Source organism: Apodemus sylvaticus, chromosome 8 (genome assembly GCF_947179515.1).
Source record: "Apodemus sylvaticus chromosome 8, mApoSyl1.1, whole genome shotgun sequence".
Lineage (NCBI taxonomy): Eukaryota > Metazoa > Chordata > Mammalia > Rodentia > Muridae > Apodemus > Apodemus sylvaticus.
Window position 1 is genome coordinate 52,529,052 of NC_067479.1, and position 24,470 is coordinate 52,553,521.

General features: G+C 45.2%; 1 protein-coding gene across 3 annotated transcripts in view; it reads left to right on the top strand.

The window, feature by feature from the left end:
* The first annotated feature begins 12,007 nt into the window (after positions 1 to 12,007).
* Lrch1 (leucine rich repeats and calponin homology domain containing 1) overlaps positions 12,008 to 24,470 on the top strand; it is a 186,530-nt gene continuing 174,067 nt past the window's right edge. For 2 of the 3 annotated variants that reach the window (XM_052190953.1, XM_052190952.1), the window contains exon 1: positions 12,008 to 12,485. In XM_052190953.1, coding sequence (XP_052046913.1) covers positions 12,227 to 12,485 — 259 coding nt within the window. In that variant the 5' untranslated portion in view covers positions 12,008 to 12,226. The remainder of the gene's footprint in view (positions 12,486 to 24,470) is intronic. The other variant, XM_052190951.1, reaches the window with a different exon arrangement.

The following is a 24,470-nucleotide window of genomic DNA, read 5'->3' on the forward strand; positions in this document are numbered from 1 at the left end:
TTTACATTTCTGTTTCTATGTGTGCTCACTCATGTGTGTGAGAAATGTACACATGCACGTCATGGGATGCACACAGAGGTCAGAGGACAATCTCCGGTGTTGATTCTAGCCCTCCGTGAAGTGGAAACTTCTAGTTTTTTGGAAAGTTAGCTATGCCAAGTGATGTTTTGCTGGGACACACGGGTGTAAGGGTATTTTACTAAAGTGAACATGTGAAGGGCTGTTTTCCTGAAGCAGACACGGGTGAAAGGATGTTTGGATATAGTAGACACGAGAAAGGATGCTTGATGGAAGAGTATAAATATGGTCCCACAGGCAGTGGGAGAGGAGCATTTGGTTTGCTTTGCTCCGTCTATCAAGGAGCTAAAAACACACATGCATCGGTTCACCTTACATAGCATTGTCGAGCTCAATTTGCAGTAACTCCAAAGCTGAGTGAAACTTGCCCAAGAACTGCTCGTGAGGTTCCTGCGGCCGCTTGGCACTTCAGTGGCCTCACACAGGCCTCTTGGCGAGCCTGGTGGTTTTTCAGGATTGAACTACAGCTGCCTGGTGTCTGCTTGCTGAAAGGACTGGGCTGCAGCTGCCGGTTCATGCCTGGTGGCTGCCTGCCTAGAGGCCTGGTCTGCAGCTGCTGAATCATAGCTGGTATTTGCTATGGATTGAACTGCTGCCCAAGAAGATGGAGCTCACCCCCAAAGAAGTATTGCTGGGGTCCATTTCCCGCCTGTCCTAATAACTTTTCTCTTCCAATACCTCTGCTGGGTGGTGGGCTTGAGGAGAGGTTGAACCCTTAGTAAAAGTAGGTTGCAAAAAATGTATGCCTACATTTCCATCTTGCTCTCTTCGTTTGCTGATGTGCTCACCAGCGCGCGCACCTGGCCTGTAAGCTTCTGGGGATTCTCCTGTTTCCTTCACTGAGCTCCATGAAGGAGCATGGAGATTACCTACACTTTACTGAATCTGGCTTTCTGTGGGTTACGGGATCTGAACTCAGATCCTCATGCTTATCATGCGTTAGCCACTGAACCATCTCCTCAGCCATCACGTGGCATGTTTTATGATAGCTTTCTTCCTCCCTCCCTCCTCTTCCTCCCTCCCTCTCCCTCTTCCCCTCCCCCTTTCTCTCCCCCTCCCTCCTTCCTACCACATACCCTAACCTTCACCCTGTCTGAGATTAGGAAGCAGCTCAGAGTTCACTGTTGAATGTGATTGTTCTGCTGTGTTTTCCTGCAAATACTTCTCTCATCAATGCATCCTCCAGCGCCCTTGGTACCTCTTGCTAGCCCAAGAACTTTGTAACACCATTCTGGCTTACCTCTTTACTTCTGGTTCATCCTGCATAGTGATACACCACTTAAATCTTCTTTTAATTCATTCACAGCTCCCCATTGATTATTGTCTCAGAATCACTGATATCATTAACTATAATTAAATTATTATTAGTATTAGTATTAATTACTCTGTGTAATCCTGGCAGTCTTGGAATTCAGTTTGCAAACTAAGATGGCCTTGAACTCAGTTTAGCAATCTGCCTGCTTTTGCCTCCTGTGTACTGGATTAGAGGTGTGTACTACCACACCCAACTAATTAAGTTCTTATAAAAGTTATAGATGTAGGGACTAGTTGTTCTTCTAGAGAATCTGGATTCAATTCCAAGTACCCACAAGGTCCCTTAAAATTGTAACTTCAGATCCAAGGGATCTGACCCCCTCTTTTAGCTTCTGTGGGCACAAGGTACATATGTTGTACATGCACATACATGCAGGTAAAACACTCATATACATAAAATCAAAGAAAAAATGTAGAGACATACAAGGTGAAAAAATTTAAACTAAATGGAAAAAGTATCCAAGAAAGAGAAACCTTTCTCTGTTTGTCCCCCAGCTCCATTTTCTATGCCATCATTGGCAGTGGTTTCTGGGTGACCCTTACAGAGTCATCTTGTCCTACACAGGCACATCATGATTACCGGAAACTTGTTCCTGCACCTGGAGCCATATCTTGAAACCTCACAGAGAGACTGTGGTCCTGTTGATCTCTTGTCTATCTTTCCTAGAGCTGAGACCTGCTGTGTGTATGTCCAGGCAGTGGTTGAGATAGATTACAGGGCCTATGTTTGCTTGTAGTAGATGTCCTGAGGTTTCTAGTAGCTGTGAGCAGATCTGAAGATGTCTGGACCTCTGTAGAAACTGTGATGGATCTGGTACTGAGAGCCCTTACTGGGGTGAACCTCTTTCTATGTCACACCCCTCATCAGGTCCACCCATCTTGATTTTGCTCTCTCTCTGTAACAACTAGAAGCTTAAGTAACTCCATTTTGCTTTTGACATAATGTCCCTTACGACTTCAGGAAATGACTGTGTTCTTTTGCTTCTGCACGATCTTATTATTGTCCCATTTGATTTCCACCTATAGCTGTGACTCTGCTATAAATGATGCATTGGGAAATGTAAAAAAAAAAAAAATTGGTTTTCTCTTTTCTTTCTTTATTCAGATTCAGACCCTTTAGCATATAGTATCTAAAGTATCTGAATTGTTACTTAAGTGTGTAAATTTTCATCTATGTTTCCTTGTAGTCTTAGAATTCCCTTCCCTCTCCTTCCTTTTTTTTTTCTTCTTTGAGACAAGGTCTTACTACATAGCCCAGGCTGGCCTGGAATTCACTTTATAGCCCTGGCTAGCCTCAATCTCTTAGCAATCGTCCTACTTCAGTCTCTTGAGATAATGGAGGTGGACCACCGTTCCTGAGGAGGTCTTAGACATGTAGCACATGACAGAAGCCATGTCATCATCAGTGGGGCACGGGAGCCAAAGGCACTGGGGCCAGAGGCCACTCCCTGTTAAATGCAGAAAGAGATTAGCTTCTCTGCAAGCATCTGACCAGTCACTAATGACAGCCCTGGATGTGGAAAATGTCCCTGTAATGACATCATTCTCTTGAAGGCTCCCTCTGAGGACCATAAACCAAGGCCTTCGTTAGTTGCAGACTACCTTAACCATAAGTGAGAAGCTTCGACTTTTAAGATCCACCTGAGACGCAGGCTGGAGTGGCGCAAGCTGCGCATGCACTTCCCTAGTGTCACCTACCATGAGAACATTGACTGGGAAGAAACCCTGACGGCTGGACTGCGGCTGGCCCTGGTCTGTGGGCTCTCTGAGTGTGGACTGTAGAGGTCTTGCAGGCAGAGATTAATTCTTTAATTTTTAAAAAATGATTCCTTTTCACTCATTTATCTTTCATGTGTATTGGTGTTTTGCCTGCATATATGTCTATATGAGGGTGTAGGATCCCCTGGAACTGAAGTTACAGACAGCTGTGAGCTGCCATGTGGGGGCTGGGAGTCGAGAGTCTTCTGGAAGACCAGCCAGTGCTCTTCCCCGCTGAGCCATCTCTCCAGCCCCGGAGATGAGTTCTTACAAAGCATATGTGAGAAAATGTTCCCAGAAACCCCTTTCCTTCCTGTGTGCTTACAAAGCACAGTAGCACAGCCAAGGCCCTGAGAGGTCCATAATCAAATTACTTCTTAACTCTTTTGTTCGTTTGCTAGAGACGGGTCTCATGTAGTCATGTGGTCTTCAACTCCCAATGTAGCCTAAACTAACTTGGAACCCTGATCTTTCTGTTCTCATCTTCCAAACACTGAGATTACAAGCATAGGATGCCAGGCCTAGCTAAAGAATAGGGCTGTTTGTTTGTTTGTTTGTTTTGTAATACTGAATTTGAATTGAAGCCAGGGCCTCCCATGTGGTGCCCTGACAATGAGCTATATCCTCAACTCTCCACCCTTGTTATTTTTAGCAATAGTGCCCTTTTTACATAAAGCCTGCCAGCAGCCTAAACAACTATAGCCATAGGAACACACACCGAATAATCTACTTTAGTTTATCCATGTGAGTTCAGCTACTTATAGTCAGAAAGCCAGGTCTCCCAAATAGTGTATGTATTCATCATAACAAAGCAATAACATGGTAAACCCATATTATATGATATAATACAATGATTGGGTGGAACATGTAAGTAAACCAATTATGTGTGCACTATTATCAACCATTAATCCATTAGCTAACATTTATATTTGCATACTTAAAAAGCTAGGTGCTAGTGAGGTGTGGTAATACCCACCCATAATCCTGACATTCAGGAAGCTGAGGCAGTCAGGGAGAATTTGAGGTAACCCAGGACTTGTGCAGAGAGTTCCAGGTCAACCTGAGATACAGTGTGACACTGTCTCAATAAAAAAAAAAGTAAATTAAAAAATAAAAGCCAAGTACTTAACAAAATTCTTTTAATAAGTCCAGCGTTTTGGGCATACCAGCAATCCTGGCATTTGGAAGATAAAGAAGGAAGATCAGAAGATCTAGGCTAGCCTGGGCCATATAAGTCTGATTAAGAACAAATTTTCAAAATTATCTCTTTAAGCTTAAGTCCTCTTATCTGGCACCTTACAGTCTGATCTATCTATCTATCTATATATATATCTATCTATCTACCTACCTACCTGCCTATCTGTCATCTATTTATATTGGGGCTTGAACTGAGGCCTATACACGCCAGGCAAGTGCTATACCACTGAGTCCTTATTTTCCAGTGACTTCTTCTGGCTACATTGTAACTAACCTGTCAATTGTTGCTTACCTGACATTTTTCTACTACAAAGTTTTCTTTTTCTCTTCTTTTGAGGCAGAGTATCACTGTGAAACCCTGGCTAGTCTGGAACTTGCTTTGTAGAGCAGGGTGGTTCAGACTTATGGTGATTTTTTTCTTGTCTCTGCTTCCCCAATGGTGACACATGCCCAGCTCTTAAATTTTATGTAAAGAGATCTCAATCTCATAATTCCAAAGATATTCTTTTCCTTATAATCACCTTGCTATCCTGAGTAGTTCAAAGTATATGTTCTGCGTTTCTTCAAAATGCTATCAGCTCCTCAAGTCTAGGACAGAGCTCTGTCTCCGCTACACAATTGATTATAACATTTCACATATATAATGTCTAAACTTAAGTCTTTGAATAAAAATGAAATGATGACATGACTGCTCCTAGGTCTGGACCGAGGAGAAGTTGGAGAAGGTGGATTGTAGACATGAGGGAGAGCATAGCTTGAGGCATCTAGAAGGATACAGATTGAACTGCACCATGAGAAGAGAGAGGGGCAGGGAGATTGAGAGAGAGGAAGAGTGGAAGAGAGGAAGAAAAGAAGACAGAAAAGAGAGGGCAGGACCAAACCAGAGTCCACTGTGTAGGCAAATGGCTGGGTTCTGTAGAGCAGAGAAGCTGGGCAAAGGGCCCAGCCCAGCCCCTGGGCCGGACAGTTTAGAGGACAGACATGAGCAGATAGGATGTCCCTGTGGCAGGTAATTGACCTGGTGGCCAGAGTCTACTTTGATTTGTTAAATAGACACTCAGCCATTTGTCCTGAGTTTGAGACCTAATGGTTTCTAAAGAAGCACACAAACTGACATTTAAACACGAATCCAAGTGTATTTATGCAAACAAAATAATGACTGAACTATGCGGTTTCCCACACAGAATCATCCCTGGTCACTCGGAGAGCAGCTCCGGGAGATGGCTTCCTTGAAAATCTGCGTCAATAGCCCAGATTCTGTAGATTCTCCTATTCTTTTTTCTTTTTCTGTTCTGCCCTCCTCCTTCTTCCTTCTCCTCCTCCTCTTCCTCTCCCACCTCCTTCTCCTCCTTTTCTTCTTCCTCCTCCCCTCCCTCTCTTTCTGGAGACAGGCTATTGCTATGTAGTTCTGGCTCTCCTGCCCTGAAACTCGCTATGTAGACCAGCCTAGGCTAGCCTCAAACTCACGTGAGATCCATCTGAGTGCTGAGATTAAAGCAAGTGCTGCCAGGCTTGGCTCTTGTTTCCTTATTTAGTGGATGCTGCTATGGAAAAGAGGGCATAGATGACATCTTTCTGGTCCAGTCTAGAAGAGAGCAAGGAGATAGGCAGAGCAGAGCTAGACAGAGGCTCTAGCAGGCCTCTGAGATTGCCGAGGTTTCCACTGCGAGATTAGGGATGGAGAGAGTAAAAGACGTTTAGTGTGGATCACAGTCAGCCTTGGGAGATTTAAAAACCCAAGGCAGACAGCATCTTCTCAGGCTTAAGATAATTTCCAGAATGAGAAAGGCGGAAAAACAGAAGGGCAGTAGAAGCCAAGATGCAGAGAAAGCAGGATATGTGGGCCTTGCCTCAGGTTGTAGTTGTGGGCACAGCTGGAGAGGAGTCCTGAAGAACAGGACTTACTTCCTCTTAGGAGGGCCAAGGGGCTGGGATCTAGCTCAGCTGGAGCAGTGCTTGTCTAGAAAGCACAAAGCCCTGGGCTCAGTCTCAGACACCCCATATGCCAGATGCGGTAGTGCACACTCATAATCCCAACACTTGGAGAGTAAAGACAGGAGGATTGGGAGTTGAATTACAGCAAGCCTAGGATACAGAGTGAGACAACTTCTAAAAGTAGTGTTTGGCCTTTCGATTGTATAAGCAAGTAACAGGAGGAGAACTGTGAACTCATTTTGGCAGTCATCTTACTTTTTTTTTTTCAAAAAGAAATATTAATATTATAATTAATTATCACTGTTTCTTTTTTTTCTGCCAGAAAAAAAGTAGGAAAAGCACAGTCTCAAGACTATACACAATTCTTTAAATTCAATACATCCAATTTTATATATTAAAAAATTCACCAAACTTGTCCTATTTTTCTCTATTTTATTAGGGTCATTTTGTCACTGATTCACAGACTAGTGATCTGGAACACTAGCCAAATGTCTGAAACACATCCAAGATGGTAATATTTATAATCTTCAGAGAAATCCGTGTTGATAGTTTTAGCTGCTTTGCAAAAAGAAAGATCTGTCAGGCAACATGATTTATTGACTCATCCAGGCACAGATGAGAACAAAAGACCCAATCCCTGCCCTTGGAAGCTAGTGAACACACATGCCCCATCACTTACAGATACTTAAAACAAATATTTACAGATATATTACAAAGAGAATACTTCGGTACTGAGAACATGTATGGGAGTGACCAGAAAAGGCTGGTGTTCATTAGGGAATGTTCTGGTTTTTTTTCCTTTCTTTTCTTTTTCTTCTTCTTCTTCTTCTTTTTTTTTTTTTTTTTTTTTTTTGGAACGAGGAAACCAAGACAGAGAGGTTAGAGAACACTAGCGTAAATAAATGTAAATAAGGTTGGACTCTGCTGACCTTGGGGTCAAATGCCTCTTCTGATTTGATCGCGGTCTCCATGTGTTTTTGATTGAATTTTCATCCGGAGATTGATGGGAGAACTGGTTGGCTGTGGATGGCTGGGCTAGGTGTCAGCTTTCTCTTGTTCAGTTGGCTTTGAGCAGAGGGGCCATGGAAAATGGACTGGATTTTGGGTTTCTACTCAGAGAGAATGCTTGATGATTTTCAGAATACAATATAAGTAGAGTGGTGCCACAGGGGATTGGATGTAGGACTTCCCTGTGGATACTGAGTCCTGAAGATGCTGAAGTCCTGTAGCCTACAACTCACCTTAAATCCTCTCTAGATTCCTTGTAATATCTACTTCAGTGTATAATAGTTCCTAATAGTGTGTTGATTCAGGAAGGATGATAAGAGAAAATAATCACAGCCGGGCGGTGGTGGTGCTCTCCTTTAATCCTAGCACTTGGGAGGCAGAGGCAGGCAGATTTCTAAGTTCGAATCCAGCCTGGTCTACAGAGTAAGTTCTAGGACAGCCAGGGCTACACAGAGAAACCCTGTCTCAAAAAAACAAAACAAAAAAACAAAAACAAAAAAAACAAAAATAATCTGCATATGTTTGGTTGGTTTCTGTTTTTTTCTGAGTGTTTTTAGTTCATGGATAGATAAATAATGAGGCTACAGGACTGGGCGATGCTGACTTTGGAGGCCAGCAGGACCCACTGTCTACTAGACAGTTCAAAGAAACCAGAGATTAGAACCTGGGATACCAGACCCTGGGTGAGAACTCAGTCAGGATCCTCCGGGTGCTCCACATGGCTGTGAGTCCATTTGCCAACTACACAGCAGTGGCCACATGAAACAACATAGCCCCTCCTAACAGACTGTTGTATGCTCAAGGACGAGGAAAGGAGGAGAGGAGAGGACTCCAACTTTCAGGAGAAATGAAATAAACAGGGTATCTCACAAAAGAGACGCGCCATGCTTTTGAGGAAATAGTGAAGCAGCATGGATGCCATCCAAAAGGACATGTGGGGTTTCCCGATTTTTGGAAATATTCAGGATTAGTTTCAAGAGTCAAGCATTCTACTCAATTTGAAGAAAAAGCCCCCTTTGTGCAGAAAACTCATTTAAAACTTTAGAGATGTACCAGCAAATAGCAACCTGTTAGGATGCATTGTGTAGCCTTTATATGCAGAATACTGTAGATTCTGAGAATACTGGGAAGGAGAGAGAGGCTAAGAGGATTTGGGGCCAATCTTACAGAGTTGTCAGAAGATACAAGAGACTACAAGGGCCAGGACAGGGCATCAGGAAGACTGTACAATGGCGGTGACAGGGCATCATGAAGACTTGGATATTTATCCAAAGCAAAGTATGCACTCATGGTCTTTGTTCCTTTCAGAAAGGATGTTTACATTTACAATTATTTTTATTTGAAAGAAGTTATTTATGCCCAGTGTGGTGTGTACATTCTACTCACCTCTTGTTCTGAACTACGTTTGTAGTCCACTGGGGGGAAGGGGCTGGTGGGAGCGGTCCGCGATATGGTCTTTGTCTCTTAGATTTTAGGTGAAAGGTCACTGAGTACAGGAGAAAAAGAAAGATAGGTGAATTTTTATATAATGTAAGTATGTTTTCACTTATTTGAAGTAATTTCAAAGCCCCTTTAGACTCTTTATTTTATTTTTTTGGGTCAACTTCATACATGCTAGGGTCATCTGGGAGGAGGGAACCTCAGTTGAGAAAAGCCTCCATCAGATTGGCCTGTAGGCAAGTCTGCGGGACATTTTCTGGATTGATGAATGCTGTGGGAGGCTCAGCTGTAGTAGTCAGCTCCTTGTGTGGGCAGGTGGTCTTGGGTCGCATAAAAGAGGAGGATGAGTAAGTCATGAGGAGCAAGGCAGTAAGAAGCATTCCTCCAAGGACTGCTTCAGCTCCTGCCCCTGCTCTGACCTCTCTTTAAGATGGGTAAGCTCTCAGCTTAAGCCTTTTCTCCCTAAATTGCTCTTTGTCACAGCAATAGAAAGCAAAGTTGGGCAGTGCCTATGCATTGTATACAATTATAGATTTTCTATCATGACATTTTTGTTAAAGTTAGCTACATTCTTTTATCATATCTGCTTCCATTATCTTCTCTGATGTCCCATCAAACAAGTTTTCCTTCTCTTCCCAGACAGCCTCCTTTCACGGTCATCAATTCCCTGTGTTACCGTATTAGTCTTCCTGAGTCTGACACATACCGTACAGTATGATGATCTCTGAATCTATCCATTTCCTTGCAAATGATGCAATTTCATTCTTCCTTATGACTGAACAAAACTCCGCTGTGCATGCACAGTGCCCATTCTTTATGCATTCATCCACCGAGATGCCTAGGCCGAGTCTATAACTTGCCCGTAGAGCCCCAGATGTGCATGTATTTGTAGACATTGACTTGACTCCTCTGGGTGTATTCTCAGGAATGCTGTAGCTGGATCAGAACTCTATACAATGTCCTGTTTATTTTCTGCACCTGGCATTCTGTCTCTATCATCGTTCGATATTCCACGACATCAGTAGGTGATTCTACTTTTATTTTAACTTTTGAAGATCCTTCATTATTGATTTCCACAGTGGCTATGCTAGTTGGTATTATCACTAAAGGGGCCTGAAGTTTCCTCTCCCTTCCCCTCCTCTCCTTCATTCTCACCAGCATCTGATGCCATTTGTTTTCATGCTAGCCATTTTATCTGGTGATGAGACATATTCTCATTGCAGTTTAGATTACATCTTCCCCTGGCTAAGGCCTTTGAACATATTCTGCATGTATCTATATTTTTTTATTATTTGTATTTTATCTTTTGAGAAGTATCTGTTCATTTCATTTGCCCATTTGTTGATTGGATGGGTTTCTTTGGAGTTTAATATTTTTTTCTGTCACTCTTTTAACATCCTAGATACGGACAACTTAAATTTCAAAAGATGCTGGGTAGTCAAGGAAATCCTGAACAAAAAGGTAATGGCCAGAGGAATCACAGTACAAGACTCTAAGTATCACAGAGCCACAGGAAGAAACACAACCTTGTGTTGCCACAAAACCATGTAACTCAGAGGAATGGAAGATTCAGAAGTGAATCAGTGCAGCTGCACCTACAGCTGCCTCACTAAGTACCCAAAGCACACTCCAGGGAAAAGAGAGTCTCTGGCACACCGTGCTGGAAAACTAGATTTTACTCGTGGAAGAATTAAACTGGATCTCTGTCTCTCACCCTCCCCAAAGATCAGTTCAAAATGCATCAAAGCCCTTAATATAAGACTCCAAAACCTTTAACTGTCAAAGCGGAACAGGAAAAACCCTTCATGATACAGGAATTGGGAAGGGTTCTCTGAAAAGCGCCCTAAGCCCACAGGAAATGATTGCAAGAACTGGCGAGCAAGATTGAATGAAATCAAAATGCTTCTGCGCCACAAAGGAAGCAACAGAGCGAAGAGACCGCCTGCAGAACAGGGCGAAAAACAAAACAAAATTAACTTAAGACACAGTTTACGAAAGCCAAGAGAGACTTGAGGGGAGTGGAGCCAGGGAGGATGGGCTTTGGGGGGTGAGGGCGGCACACCACTAGGTGGCGCCTGTTTATTCTGGGATAAGTAGGATTTGCTCTCAGCCTGGAATCTCAAGAATTGAGGGGGTAGCCCTGAAGGGAAGTCCATGCAAGTGACATGGATCACTTCATACTTAGTGCTGAGCCCATGAAGTCACTAGGTCCTCGCGGCTGCCTAGACTATCACAGCGTGCATTACTGCATGCATGATAAAGTTGTATCATAGCCACACATCACTCCAGTCTCATTTCCCCAAGCTAAGTCACTCCATAGACACTATCAAGCTCTGGGTCCCAGGGAGTTGGTTGTTAAGGTATGGGAAGGGGGTGGGGCTTTATCAGTCTTCCAGCTGGGTGGCCTTTAGGTGACACAGGTCCTCTGGCTCTTCATGGTGTGCAAGCCCCGGCTCAGGCGCCCATTGTAGGTCACTCGATAGCAGAACACCTGTTTGCAATCAGACAGTTCCGTTCCTATGCCCCACATGGATAAGAAGAAGGCGCACGTCGAAAATTTCATAGCACCTAGGCTTAGGTTTAAGATGTAACTCTTGGGGTAATAATTTGGGACTTAATCTGTTGTCTCCCTCATGACAATGTATTTTATCATAAAAATTACCCATTTTCAAAGCCCTTCCTCTAGATTTGTCTATTTGCACTGAAGTCTGGTTCTTGTGGTCTGTAGTGAAGGTGCAAAATTTTGGTGACTGTGGGCTGTGGGTTCAAATTCTGTGCCACTTTTGCAGGGGTGATCTCTGCTTAGTTTAACTTCCTCTCTCTGAAGGAAGCAATTTTTCCACTCACAGACTTCCTGGATTCAGTGAGAGATTTTTTTTTTTCTGTTTTCTTTTTTCTTTCTTTTCTTTCTTTCTTTCTTTTTTTTTTTTTTTAATGGTAAGTACCTAAATGCCAGGGGCCATCAGTGAGGGTAAACCCACAGTGGAAAAACTGCTTTTGGGAGGAAACTCTGGGTCAATCAGCCATAACCACTCTCCTCCCTGTCACCTTGTATTCCAAATCTTGTCTCCTGCCTCACCCAAGTTTTCATAAACGGCTTAAAAAACAAAACAAAACAAAACAAAAGACAAAAACTAAACCAACAAAATACCCTGGCCCTCGGATGCGTAAACTCCAAGGGGTCGGGGCCAGAGTGAAAGTCACCAGAATGTGCATCCAGTTCCAGCCAGCTTCGGGGGTGGAGCGCTGAGAAGCGGCGGAGGAGGAGCGGCGGGCGAGGGCGCGAGCACGAGCAGGCACGGGCACGCGGCCGCCGCCGCAGCCCTCAGCTTCCCGGGCTGGAAACGTTGGCGATCAAGCCGCTGCCTCCAGCTCTGCGCCGCCCGCCGCCCCTCCCGCAGTCCCGAGGCTTTCGAGGGAGCGCTGCGGGGACTCGGGGCCGCCGGGGAAACCTGTGACCCCGCGCGGGAGCGGCGGGGCGGGGGACCGGGAGAAGATGGCGACGTCGGGAAGCGAACCCCAAGCTTTCGCGCCCGCCCTCTCGGTAACCGCCCTGCACCCGCATCTCCACCAGCACCACCAGCACCACGGAGGCACCGGCGGCGCGGGCTTTAACCTGCCCTTGAACCGTGGTTTGGAGCGCGCGCTCGAAGAGGCGGCCAACTCTGGGGGCTTGAACCTGAGCGCCAGGAAGCTGAAGGAGTTTCCCAGGACTGCGGCCCCGGGACATGACCTCTCGGACACGGTTCAGGCAGGTGAGACTTGGCTGGGGCTGGCCACGCGTGTGCGCGGCTGTCGCGCCTTCCCGCCGGGCCTGAGTGTGTTGTTAGATTGGCTCGGCAGGAGCGGGTTCTGCAACGCGCGTGGTGGTTGTAGCGGGCACGGTGGCTCGCCTGGCCGGGTGACCTGCGACCGTGGTGCAGGAGCGCAGGGATGCGTCCAGGAGCTGTGCCTGGCGCGCGGGAAGTGGGGGGGGGGGGGATCTCCGGCGATTGCGAGCGAGCCCGGAACACCAGCCAGGTCTTGGACCTCTACATGGAAGCATTCTGCGTCGTGGTGGGTGGGAAAGGCCAGACAAAGGTGGCCGGCCATCGGCCAGCCCTGTCCTCCCCGCGTAGTGTCGCGGCCCCGGCCTCCGTGCCGCGCGACCGTGGCTTGCTGCAGCCAGAGAGGCGGTGCCAGCCTTGGTTCTGCGCCTGTGCGAGCAGAGGCTGGTGTCTGGCTCTCCGCCCACACATTTTGGTTCCCTCCACCCGGGCTCCCCGGTTCTCACTAACCCGGCCTTTGCGGGGGCCCTGGAGGGGGAAGCGTGGCGTAGTAAATGAAAAGTAATTAAAGTGAGCCTGTTTGCCAGTGTGAGCCCGGCAAGTTGTAACCCGCGCCAAAGAGCAGCCGGCTTCTTCAAGTTGTGTCATGTGTTGACATATTTTGGAGATGTCTGCTTTCCCTTTAGTAGTCGGAGTTGTGGGAGTGGATCCATAAACAGGAAGGAGGGTGGTGGAAGAGGGTTGGGGCTTCGGGAATCCGTGCAGATCTGACTTAGTTTCCGACCGTCCGGTTCCGCTCTTTGCAGGACAGTTTGTACCCCAGCGAGCGCCTAGCATTTCCCAGGGCACTGGGTGCCCCATTTTTGAGCCATTGCCTAGACCTCACGACTGTCATTGCCTCTTCCGACTTGCATCAGGTCTCTTAGGCTTCTGAATGGCTTGGCTTTCAGATCTGGGTTCTTCAGCTTCTTCTTATAAAGGAAGACTAGGGGGCGGGGCAGGGGAGCCAGCTGTAGCTTTCTGTGGCTAGGTTTCTAGTTAGTTCCGTAAACATTTATCCGGAGGCCAATTGAAAATTTAAATGGAGTTCTGAATCCGTTGGAGGCCAGAAGCACTCCTCTGGGGTCATTAGACTGCGATATTTGGGTTTAAGGATTGTCAGGAATGGGTAAGCAGAGGGGAATTTCCAGAACTCGGTTTTCAACAGCTGGAGAGGCTCTTGATAGGACCTCATCGTTACAGCTTCAAGTAGAAGTTATTCTAAGAGTCGCCTGTATCATTAACCCTAAAAAGCCACCCTACGTTTTCCTTCCCTTCTGCCGTAGTTAGAATGGCTGTGTACTGCAGAAAGCAGAGGCAGGATGACCAATGCTAACACGCCCGTGCAGTTCAGTAGCAGGCTTAGAGTTGTTGCAACACTTCAGTATTGCTGACGATTACGGCCAAGGTTGGGTAGAGTTGGCATGTGTGCTGTGCTGACATTTCTTTGAGAATACCATTGCTTTAAAGTAGTGGAGGGGAGGTGTCCATCTTTCAGTTACTGCTTCTCTGAGTGGTCACTGCTTGGAAAGGGTCCTTCCTGTTCTCTCTGTGTGCGGTAGGGTGTGCAGGTGTCCAGGAGTGTTATTATATTTAATGCTCCTAAGAGCTTTAGTCAAAAGTAAGAGGCCTCTTGTTAATTCTCCACCCTAAAACAGTATTATTTGGGGACAGCCGAGGTACAAAGATGTCAACTAAGTTTGTGGGCACTTGAGGCAATACCATAAAGAGAAAGAAAAAGGTAGCTGAAGAATCATTTGTTCTTTGTAAAAGATTTTAATACTCCAAGGATTGCTTGTCTTGACTTGAGTCACACATGTAAGTATTCTTTTCTCTTGAAATGTTTAGGCTAGACACGGGCGCTATACCTGTGAGCCCAGGAGTTAGAGGCCAGTCTGGTCTTAGTAGTGAATCCCAGGCCAGCCTTGTTACAGGTTGACTCATTCCTCATGCTGACACACCCCCACGTCCCCCAAGGGGTCTATTAAAATGAGCGTTAGCCTTTACTCGTGAAAGCAACACAGCAAAATAAAGACGTTCAGTGGGTGGTGTTGACATTTCCTACACATAAGGAGTTCAGGGAGTTGATGAACCGTTGGTAATAATAAATCCCCTACAGATAGTGGTTTCTCCTGGGCTCAAGCACCTACATTTTCCTGGGTACTGGGGAGCCTGTTCTCTCTGTTAAGTTATGTGTGTCGTTGTGTCTTGTAAAATTTAGCTTTTCCAGCAGCCACCTCAGTAGACAGCACCACACGTTTGGGCCACACAGCCCGGCTGAACAGAGATGTAAAGTCAGATGTAAAGTCAGGCTCTGGGCTTCTCAGTAGAGGATACTCAACTGAATGTGAGCACTTCACTTGTACAAAAACCAAAACTAAAACAAAGACCTTCTTAATTTCACTTTTAGGCTGTCATTTCCCTGAATTTCAATCAAAACAGGATGTCTTGTGTCCTGGCAAGGCAGTCTCTAAGTAGGCTTACTGGGACATAGCTGGGGACAGCGCAGAGGTGTTACTGTCCTAGATGGGATTAGAACTGATGTGGGCATGGTACCCCCTTAGCTAACTGTGAAGTACTCTGTATCAGGAGCACAGTTGGAACATCATTTCCAGGTAGAGAGAATCATATCCCTGCACGGACCAGTGAGCTGAGTCCTGAAGACTCTCTAATGTTTGTGTTCTGACGGAAGTATGTTGGGCAGAGGGCAACCGGGGAGAGGGAGGATTTGGGAGGCTTTTGGAAGGTTCATTCCATAGATTTTCATCCCTTCACCTGTTCTTGTGAAGTTTTCACTCTGGTTTGAGGAAGGGATGGGAGATAAACAAAACAGTTTATCTTGCAAGATGAGTAAGAGGGTTTTTTGGAAACATGTAATATCTTTGTTTTCCAAACACCGGGGATGATTCTCATGGACGTGAGGTTACTCACAACAAGAACGCATCATGACCATCATAAGTATAAATGGAAGCACAACATTGGGTCGGATGAGAAGAAATATCCAAAGGCATGTCAGTGAAGCACCCCCATTCTCTCTAGCGTTGATTTATTACATAGCATCAGTTCAGATGGAAGAGTTCAGATGGGATGTTTGTGTGACTAGATAAAGAGGATTGAAAAGAAAGGAAATCTGAGAGTGGCCGCCAATGTGAGGCTCTAGAAAATAAAAAAAAAATTCTGTATTCAGGACTTTGGAAATTAATATTTGTTTAGGCTTGCTGGCATGGGCCTGTAATCCCAGCACTTGAGTACAGGAAGGTTAGGAGTTTTGGGTCATCCATCCATCCATGGTGAGTTTGAACTACATGAGATCATGCCTGAAAAAAAAGGTCAGTATTGTGACTGAGTGGTGGAGTCTGTCATTATCAGTGTCTTACCAATACTAAATGGGGAATGGGGAGCTTGTCTAACCATGGGGCATAAATACTCATTGAGGCTGGACCTGGTGGAACCGGTCCCCGCTGCAAATTGAGTTGAGAGCTAGTCGGGCATCTTCCTAAGAGCTTGTCTCAAAACTGAAAGTGAAAAGAGGCTTTGGACTAATCACAAGATGGTAGAGAAGAACTGTGAGCCAGGGTGGAAAGGTTCCAGGCTTGAACATGCTAGGCAAGTGCTCTACCCATGTGCCATCCCTACCCCAGCATGCCCCAGGAGGTGAAGCTGCAAAGTGTAAGAAAAAGCAAAGAAAAGCAAAGGAGAGGGTTCAGGAAGCCGCCAGAGCCCCACGGGGCGTGCGATGTCCACACAGAGCCAGGCGCTGGGTGCAGCCTTCAGAGGCATCCTGCAGCAGAGGGAGGATGCCTGTCAGGGCTTGCAGGGTTGAATGTGGGTAGACGTGACCACGAAGCATTTTCTGGTGGGAAAGCTGAATCCAGGATGTGGAGGGAGACCCTGTTATTAAAAAAAAAAAGAGAGGGTTTTTAGGCCTGTCCTCTGGTCACACCCTCTTACCCCACTCTTACCTTACAGCAGGTGACAGGTTGACAGAAGCCCCTCTTCACCCCATTCCTACTTTACTGGGGTGAGAGGGCCCAGAGCTTTTATGAGCTGTTGTTTGAGGACTCTGGAATTTGTCAGTGGGTGGGACTGTCATCCTGCCTGCCTAACCCTACCTCTCTTCATTGTCTGACGATTCAAGACCTGGGGGCAGGCTTCTCCACAGCAGCTGCAGGCTGATTTCCTCTCCCCCTCCCCCTCCCCAACCTTCCCCCCTCCCAGTAACTGCAGAGTCCTTGGATGTAAGCATATTTTAGCCATTGGAATCCATATAGAACTTAGTAATGAAACCTGGTTTTGATAACATGCTCTGTGCCGTAATTTTGGCCATGAAGATTTTTCACAGTTAAATGATAGTGACACATTTGAATCCACCATCCCGTCCCCAAGACAGGGTTTCCTCTGTGTAGCCCTGGCTACTCTGGAACTCATTCTGTTGACCAGGCTGGGTTTGAACTCAGATCTGCCTGCCTCTGCCTTTCCTTCTGAGTTCTGGGATCAATTGTATATGCTGCCAGGTCTTGTCACATGTGTTTTCTTAAAACTTGTGTTCTTTCTTTCACAACATTGGTCAGTGGTGATGCCTTTAATCCCAGTACTTGGGAGGCAGAGGCTCTGTCTCTGTGAGTTCAAGGCCAGCCTTGTCTATAGTGTGAGTTCCAGGAAAGCCAGGGCTACACAGAGAAAAAAAAAAAATCCTATTTCTAAAATAAAAAACCAAAACCAAAACAAAACAAAAATGGAAAGAAGAGAACAACAAAAAACAAAAACTTGTGTTCTTTCACGGAAATACCTAGTTATAAATTGCTTTTCTGCTATTGAATTGATTTGTTGGTTATTGATGACATTTTTTTAGTCACTTAAAAATATTTATTTTTAATGTTTTTTCTTTAAAGAGAACTTTACACATGGATATAATGTATTTAGATCATGTTCACCTCATTACTTTCTCCTTTGCTCTGCCTCTCTGCCTCAACCCTTTCTTCCCAGGGAGCTCCCCCTTTTTCCATGACTTTTTGTGTGTGATCCCTGAATTTAATTAGGGTTGACCAGTTGGCTCTGTAGCCACAGTTAAGTTACCCATGCTCTGTTAAATACACAGCTGTGTTCACAGTCATCCTAACATGTTTGTTTACCCCTGGGTCGTGGAGTTATTCATCCATTCAGGCCCGCTAGCTATGCCCTTCCCCTTCCTATTCATATTTTCTTCTGCTGCTGATTGATTTCTTCCTTGTCAGGGCACAGAGGACTTCTGCTCTTAAAGCTGTTAAAGTACTGTGATTCAGTATACAGGGGTGGGGGTGGGGGGATCTGAATCACGTCCAGCCATGCTCTCCCTGTGCTGTGGTGTGGTCCAAAGGCCCCGACCAACTTGCATGTTAGACTGCTCTATTGAAAAGCCAGTAGCAAACATATGTGTCCAAAACAATAACATACAAGGATAGACCCGGAAGCCAGTTCCTCATCCAAGAACAGCCCAAAGCTGGTGATCTTTGTCTTTGAACTGGGTCTGTTGGAGATTTTGTGAGTCCTGTTAACACTGTATTTAATTTTTGCTAGTTCTCATTAGGCCAAAATTTGCCTCCCATCCAACCGTTGGACAGTTTTTATTTCAAGTGTTGACTAAGAATTTTCCCGAGTTGCTGAAGTAAGGCAAACTTTTCTACCACACTGTGCTATCAGGATTTAAAGGCTGGACAGGCACCTCTCAGAGTTCATGTCTTTTCCTTGCTGAGGCCTCTCTGCCACTGTACTCATCTTCATCATGGCTTTATTGAACCTCAATTTATTACGTTTATTAAACCCAAATTTCCTCCCTTTCAAGTGTGCTTTTGTATCCCAGTGTCCTGTTTTCCAGGCCAATCGAGTGTCTTATGTAAAATCCTTGAATAGGTGGAACAGTTTTTACTTCTGGTTTACTCTCTCTGTTGTCACCCTCCCATCCCCTCTAATGTGCTTCTGTCAAGCTTCTATGAAGTAAATGAGAGACATGGTTATGAGTCTATAGTGGTTTGAATAGGAATGGCTCCCATAGAGTCACCTGTTTGAAGCTTGGCCATAGGGAATGGCACTATTAGGAGGTGTGGCCTTACTGAAGGAGGTGTGGCTTTGTTAAAGGAAGTATGTCACTGTGGAGGTGGGGCTTTGAGGAGTCAATATATTCCTTAAGTTTTGCCCAGTATGGAGACACAGTCCCCTTCTTCTGCCTGTGGATCAAGATGTAGAACTCTCAGCTCTTTTTTCCAGCGCCATGTCTGCCCACACACTGCCATGCTTCCTGCCATGATGATAATGGACGGAACCTCTGAACCCTAAGCCAGCCCCAATCATGTTTGCCTTTATTAGAGCTGGCTTGGTCATGGTGTTTCTTCACAGCAATGAAACCCTAAAACAGAGTCCATCAGTCAAGACACAACACTTGAGCTGTTTACACTTTTGACTTAGCCCATTGGCAAATTGTATTTAGTCTTAGAGCGATATTAGCCTTGGTTAGGTAGTCCACAATCCATGAATTCTCCCTGGTCATGCCTCTTGTTGGGATTACAGTGGGTTGCTGTTAAATGCAGTGGCGAAGTCATAATAAAGTCATAAAGTTATAATAGATTATAAAAGTTTAATAGCCAACTGGTCTTACACACCTGTTATCAGGGGATCGGGGCCAACCTGGGTTCTAGAATGAGGTCCTGTCTGCAGAAGACACAACAAAAATTTAAGTCTGTAAGTTGTACAACCTAAGTATATTTCCATAGCTTGAGCATGTTATTTAGCAAGAGAGCACAGCTCATGGGAAGCTTTGCTGTGTCAGTTGCTATTGTTGTGTTGCATGAAAGCTGCTTGTTTGTGTGTGTGTGAGTGTGTGTGTGTCTGAGCGCACGCATTCATGTAGGATGCTGCTGCCCTGTTTTCTTCTGTCCCTCACTGAGCTCGCCCTCTGGCCAGTGAGTGCCTGTTTGTGATCCTCACCCCTACCTTACTGTTCCAGGCTTTTAAGTAGGAATTGGGCATTGAACTCAGGTCCTCATGCATGACAGCCACGTTACTGACTGGGCCATCTCCCCAGCAGCAAAGTTTCTTTTTTGTGACAGAACTTTGCTATGATAAAGTTCTTTATCAACTATTTTTATTATAAGCAATGAGAATCGTTTAAGAAAATAAAAACAAACAAAAACACTACCAGAAAGAAAAGAAAGAGGAATTCCAACTTAGACTTCCGTTAGGCAAGCTCTGTCTAACAGGATGGACTGAAGCATCAAGCGTCCTTGGGTTGTTCTTCCTCTTATTTTGCGAGCCCAGGGGCCTGCTTCCTCCGTACGCTGGAGTAAGAAACAATGCGTTTGGAAACCACAGAGCAACTGAACAGAAAGTGACTCGCCTCCATGCACAGAGGAAAGTCGGCAGTCGTGAGACCTGATTGCGTTTGCATGTTCTAGGATCTGAAGAGAAGGGAAATGTGCCCTGGTTTTTAAAATATTTTCATGCCTATTCGCTTTTTGGCTGAATATGAGCATGGGTACCATGTGTGGGCCTCTTGCCCATGGAAGTCAGAGAAAAGGTGTTGGGTGCTCTAGAACTGTAGTTAGAGATGGTTGTGAGGTGTCACGTGGGTTCTGGGAATTGAATCCAGGTCCTGAATCTGCAGGAGCAAGTGCTCTTAACTACTGAACTGGGAAATGTATTTTTGATTAGAGTTCTGTGTGTTCAGTTTGTCTCAGCTGTAGCCTCCTCTGCTGGCCAAATAAGGAAGGTATGAGCCTGGGGGCACACAAAGAAAAGAACCAATCAGAACAAGGCTGCTTTTCATAGCAGAAATGTTTTCCTCTCTCCTCCCCTCCTCCCCATATCTTCCTTCCTTCCTTCCTTGCTTGCTTCCTTCCTTGCTTCCTTGCTTCCTTCCTTCCTTCCTCTTTTTTTTTTTTTTAAAGATTTATTTCTTTATTATACATAAGTACACTGTAGCTGTCTTCAGACAGCCCAGAATAGTGCATCAGATCTTGTTACGGATGATTGTGAGCCACCATGTGGTTGTGTGATTTGAACTCAGGACTTTCAGAAGATCAATGAGTGCTCTTAACCACTGAGTCATCTCTCCAGCCCTTTCGTTTCTTTCTTAAGACAGGGTCTCCTTATATGGCTTGGGCCAGCCTTGAACTCTCTCTATAGCCTTGAACTTGATATGTGGTCTAGACTGGCTTTCAATTGTGATTTCCCCCTGTTTCTCTTTCCCAATGTCGGGATTTTCCCCTTAATTAGGAATTAAGTGCTTTGTATCAGTATGCTTTGGCATGGGCAAGTGAGCTTGCAGGACGTGAGAGCACACACTGTACTTAGGTAGTTGGAAGGAGGTCATGGGTTCTGGGATGGTCCTTGAGACTGGCTTTCCTCCCAGGTTTCCTTTGCTCCCTCTGCTGCATGGGCCCTGAAGAGAACATGAGAGGAACAGGGCATGAGCCTGCCACAGAGCTCTGTACATTTGCCATGTCATGTGCTCCACTGGTAATCTTCCATATTTGTGGTGGTCATGTGATGTGGTGTGTCATACAGTGTCAGTATCCCTGACCTGGTACAGAAGTTTAGTGTAGTTCTGACTTAAAGCACTTGATCTCTGCAGAGCACAGTGACTGACAATTCAGTAGACAGCCTGCCTTGCCTCTTCTGGACTATTTTCGTTTTGCTTTTCCTCGCCTTCAGATCCTGCTCTTCACTGCCCTATGGAATTCTGCATCTCCAATTCATATCCCGTGCAGCGACTGCCCTGCCCGACGCAAGCCACCTCCCTGTCAGCCTCCTCTTTAGCCTCACAGCATCGAATCATATGTTGCCCCAAGGCACGTTAGTGTCATTTCCTCATGCATTTTGTATTGCTTTATTTTTTCCCTCTTTGTGTATGGTAGCTTTCCTTCACAGTGGCTCTGCTTCCATGGTTTTTGTTATCCTGTGGTCAGCTGTTGTCCAAAAATATTAAATGGAAAATTCCAGAGATAAACAAGTCATAAGTTTTAAATTGTGTGCTGTTCTGAGTGGCATGGTTAAATCAAGCCCCATTCTACTTCTTCCTGGTTTAGGGTATGTGTCATCTTTCTGCCAAATGTATCTGCTCTATATGCTACCAACCTGTCAATCACTTAGTAGTCATTTTGGTAATCTGGTGAACTGATGTAGTGTAGCATCAGTGACCGGGTACCCTGTATGTAGCAGTGTAACTAGCCCTCAGCAGACCTTTGTCACCTGTCTCTCTTTGTTCTATTGTTTGGGCATTGTGTCATCTTACATCAGCACTAGAAGGTTGAGTACAGGACAGTAGGCTATCACGTGGGTAATTATGTGTGTGCATGTTATAGAAACAGACATTGCCTGAAGAGACGAGGCTGGGAAGATAGTTCTGTTGTCTTATTTCTAGATCTGTATTATATTTGAAAAAAAAAAAAACTGGATACAATGGTGTTCTTAATCCCAACTCTGGAGAGGCAGAGACAAATGGATCCCTGAGAGTCTCTCACCAGCTGGATTAGCCTACTGGATGAGTTCTAGGCTATCAAGACTGTCTTATAGATGGGGGGTGTTGGGTGGCACAGAATAGTGCCTCAGGTTGTCCTCTGGCCCCTACATGTGCAAGCATACATATGTGCATATATACCCCACAAAAGGCCACTTTTATTACAGTATTTTTATCATTAATTTTTTTATAATTAATTTTTTATTTTTTTGGATTTGTTTTTTTCGAGACAGGGTTTCTCTGTGTAGCCCTGGCTGTCCTAGAACTTACTCTGTAGACCAGGCTGGCCTCGAACTCAGAAATCCGCCTGCCTCTGCCTCCCAGAGTGCTGGGATTACAGGTGTGCGCCACCACTGCTGCCCGGTAGTTATTTATATTTTTAATGATGTGTATTTGTGTGTATGTGTGCATGGGTAAGTGCATGTGAGTGCAGGTACCCAAGGAGGCCAGAAGTGACATTGTTACAAGAGAGTATGAGCCTGTGTGGGGGCTGGGAACTCAACTAGGTCCTCTGCAACAGTAGCAAGCTCTCTTGACTGTGGAGCCATCTTCCTAACCCCTAATAGTTACTGTTTCTTCTGTCCCACTGTGCTTCATTCCGAAATTACACTTTAGCATAGGCATGCTTAGACAGGAAGAAGCATTCTATCTATATACAAGTTGAGTACTAGCTGTGTTTTCAATGATCCTCGGGGAACCTGGGACTGTTAATCTCTTTAAAAAAAAGGGAAGTGCTCTGCTCCCCCCAGGTTTAAGATTCTTCCTCCTTGAAAGGCTCATGAGAGTGGCTAGACAGGGACTTTCCTGATTGTGTGATTGTGTGTGTGTGTGTGTGTGTGATTGTGTGTGCGCCCGCACGCTTTTACGTTTGTGCGTGCCTTCCTGATCTAGCACCAGAATAGTGTGATAAACTCCCTTGCTTATCTGCTGTCTCTTCTTGCCCTGAGACTCTGCACTTTCACCTGTTATCTTCGATCTACCATGAGGTTGTCCCACATTTGTACATTGTTAGTTGATCTGCTGTCTTTTTCCCCAGTCAGCTTTCTATGACATCTGTAAGTCAAATGACTTACAAGGAATTCTGGAGGAGGTGGACAAAAATTCCATCAGACCAAATAGATAAACTGGTAATGAAATCTGGTGCGGTGACAGATGCTTTGGAGCTCAGCACTCAGGAGGCTGCGGCAGGAGTTTGAGCCTAGCTCCGGCCACATTGCATGTTTCAGGCCAGCCCAAGCTATATATAATAAGCCCTGCTAGCTAGCAAGAAGTTGAACAGCAGATGCTTGTCCAGCTTTGGGGAAAAGGGAACCATTATTCATACAGTGCTGGTGGGAATGTAAATTAGTGCAGCCGGTATGGAAATCATTGTGGAGGGTCCTCAAAAGCCAAGGAGGCTGGAGGGATTGCTCAGTGGTTAAGAACACTGGGCTTGGTTCCCAGCATTCCATGGTTCACCACCATCTCAAATTTCAGTTCCAGGGTGTCCAGCTCCTTTTCTGACCTCTGCAGGCTTCCGAATGCATGTGGTACAAATATGTATATGCAAGTGTAGCCATATATATATATATGTGGACTATATAGAGATAATAATATTCAAGCAATCCCTAAAAGTCCCACGAAATGGAACTAGCATGAATCCAGCTGTCCCACTCTCATACACACTTCAGGGAGTTTGCATCAGTGCACAGCAGAGGCACCTGCACGCCTACGTTTACTGCCGTGCTATTTGTGATAGCCAAGGTATGAATCAGCTTAGATGTCCATCAGTAAAACGTGACAGATAGACATGGTGTCATACTCAGCCACCAGAGAGAACAAGATGTCACTTGCAGGAAGATGGATGGAACCGGAGATCATGGTAAGCCAAATAAATCAGGCTCAGAAGATAATATTGCCTGTCTTCCTCTCATCTCCAGAATCTAGACTTTTTAAAAGAGGACTTGAAAATGGGGGGGAGGGAGGGGCCCTGTTAGGGTTAGGGACCAGCGGGGGCTGGTAAGGGCTTGAATAAGTAAAAGCAAATGGTATACATATATGATAACGAGATGGTGCTCATTGTTTTATACAGTGAATATATACTAATAAAAGAAAAGAGCAAATAAAAACTAGCCAGTTTGTGGTGTGTGTGTGTGTGTGTGTGTGTGTGGGTGTGTATATACATGCCAGAGGTCTACATTGGGGTGTCTTTGATCTTACTATTTTTTTTAACTCATTAAAATCTTTTTTTTAATTTAAAAATTTTTGTTTAGATTTAATTTTTTTTGTATATATGAGTGTTTTGTTCCCATGTGAAGGCCTGGTTAAAAGAGGGCATTGGATGTAGATTCACAGGGCTTGGAATTACAGATGGTTGTGAGCTGCCTTGTGGGTATTGGGTGTCAAACTCTGGCCCACTGTAAAAATGAAGTGTTCTTAACTGCTGGGCCATCTCCCTCCATCCC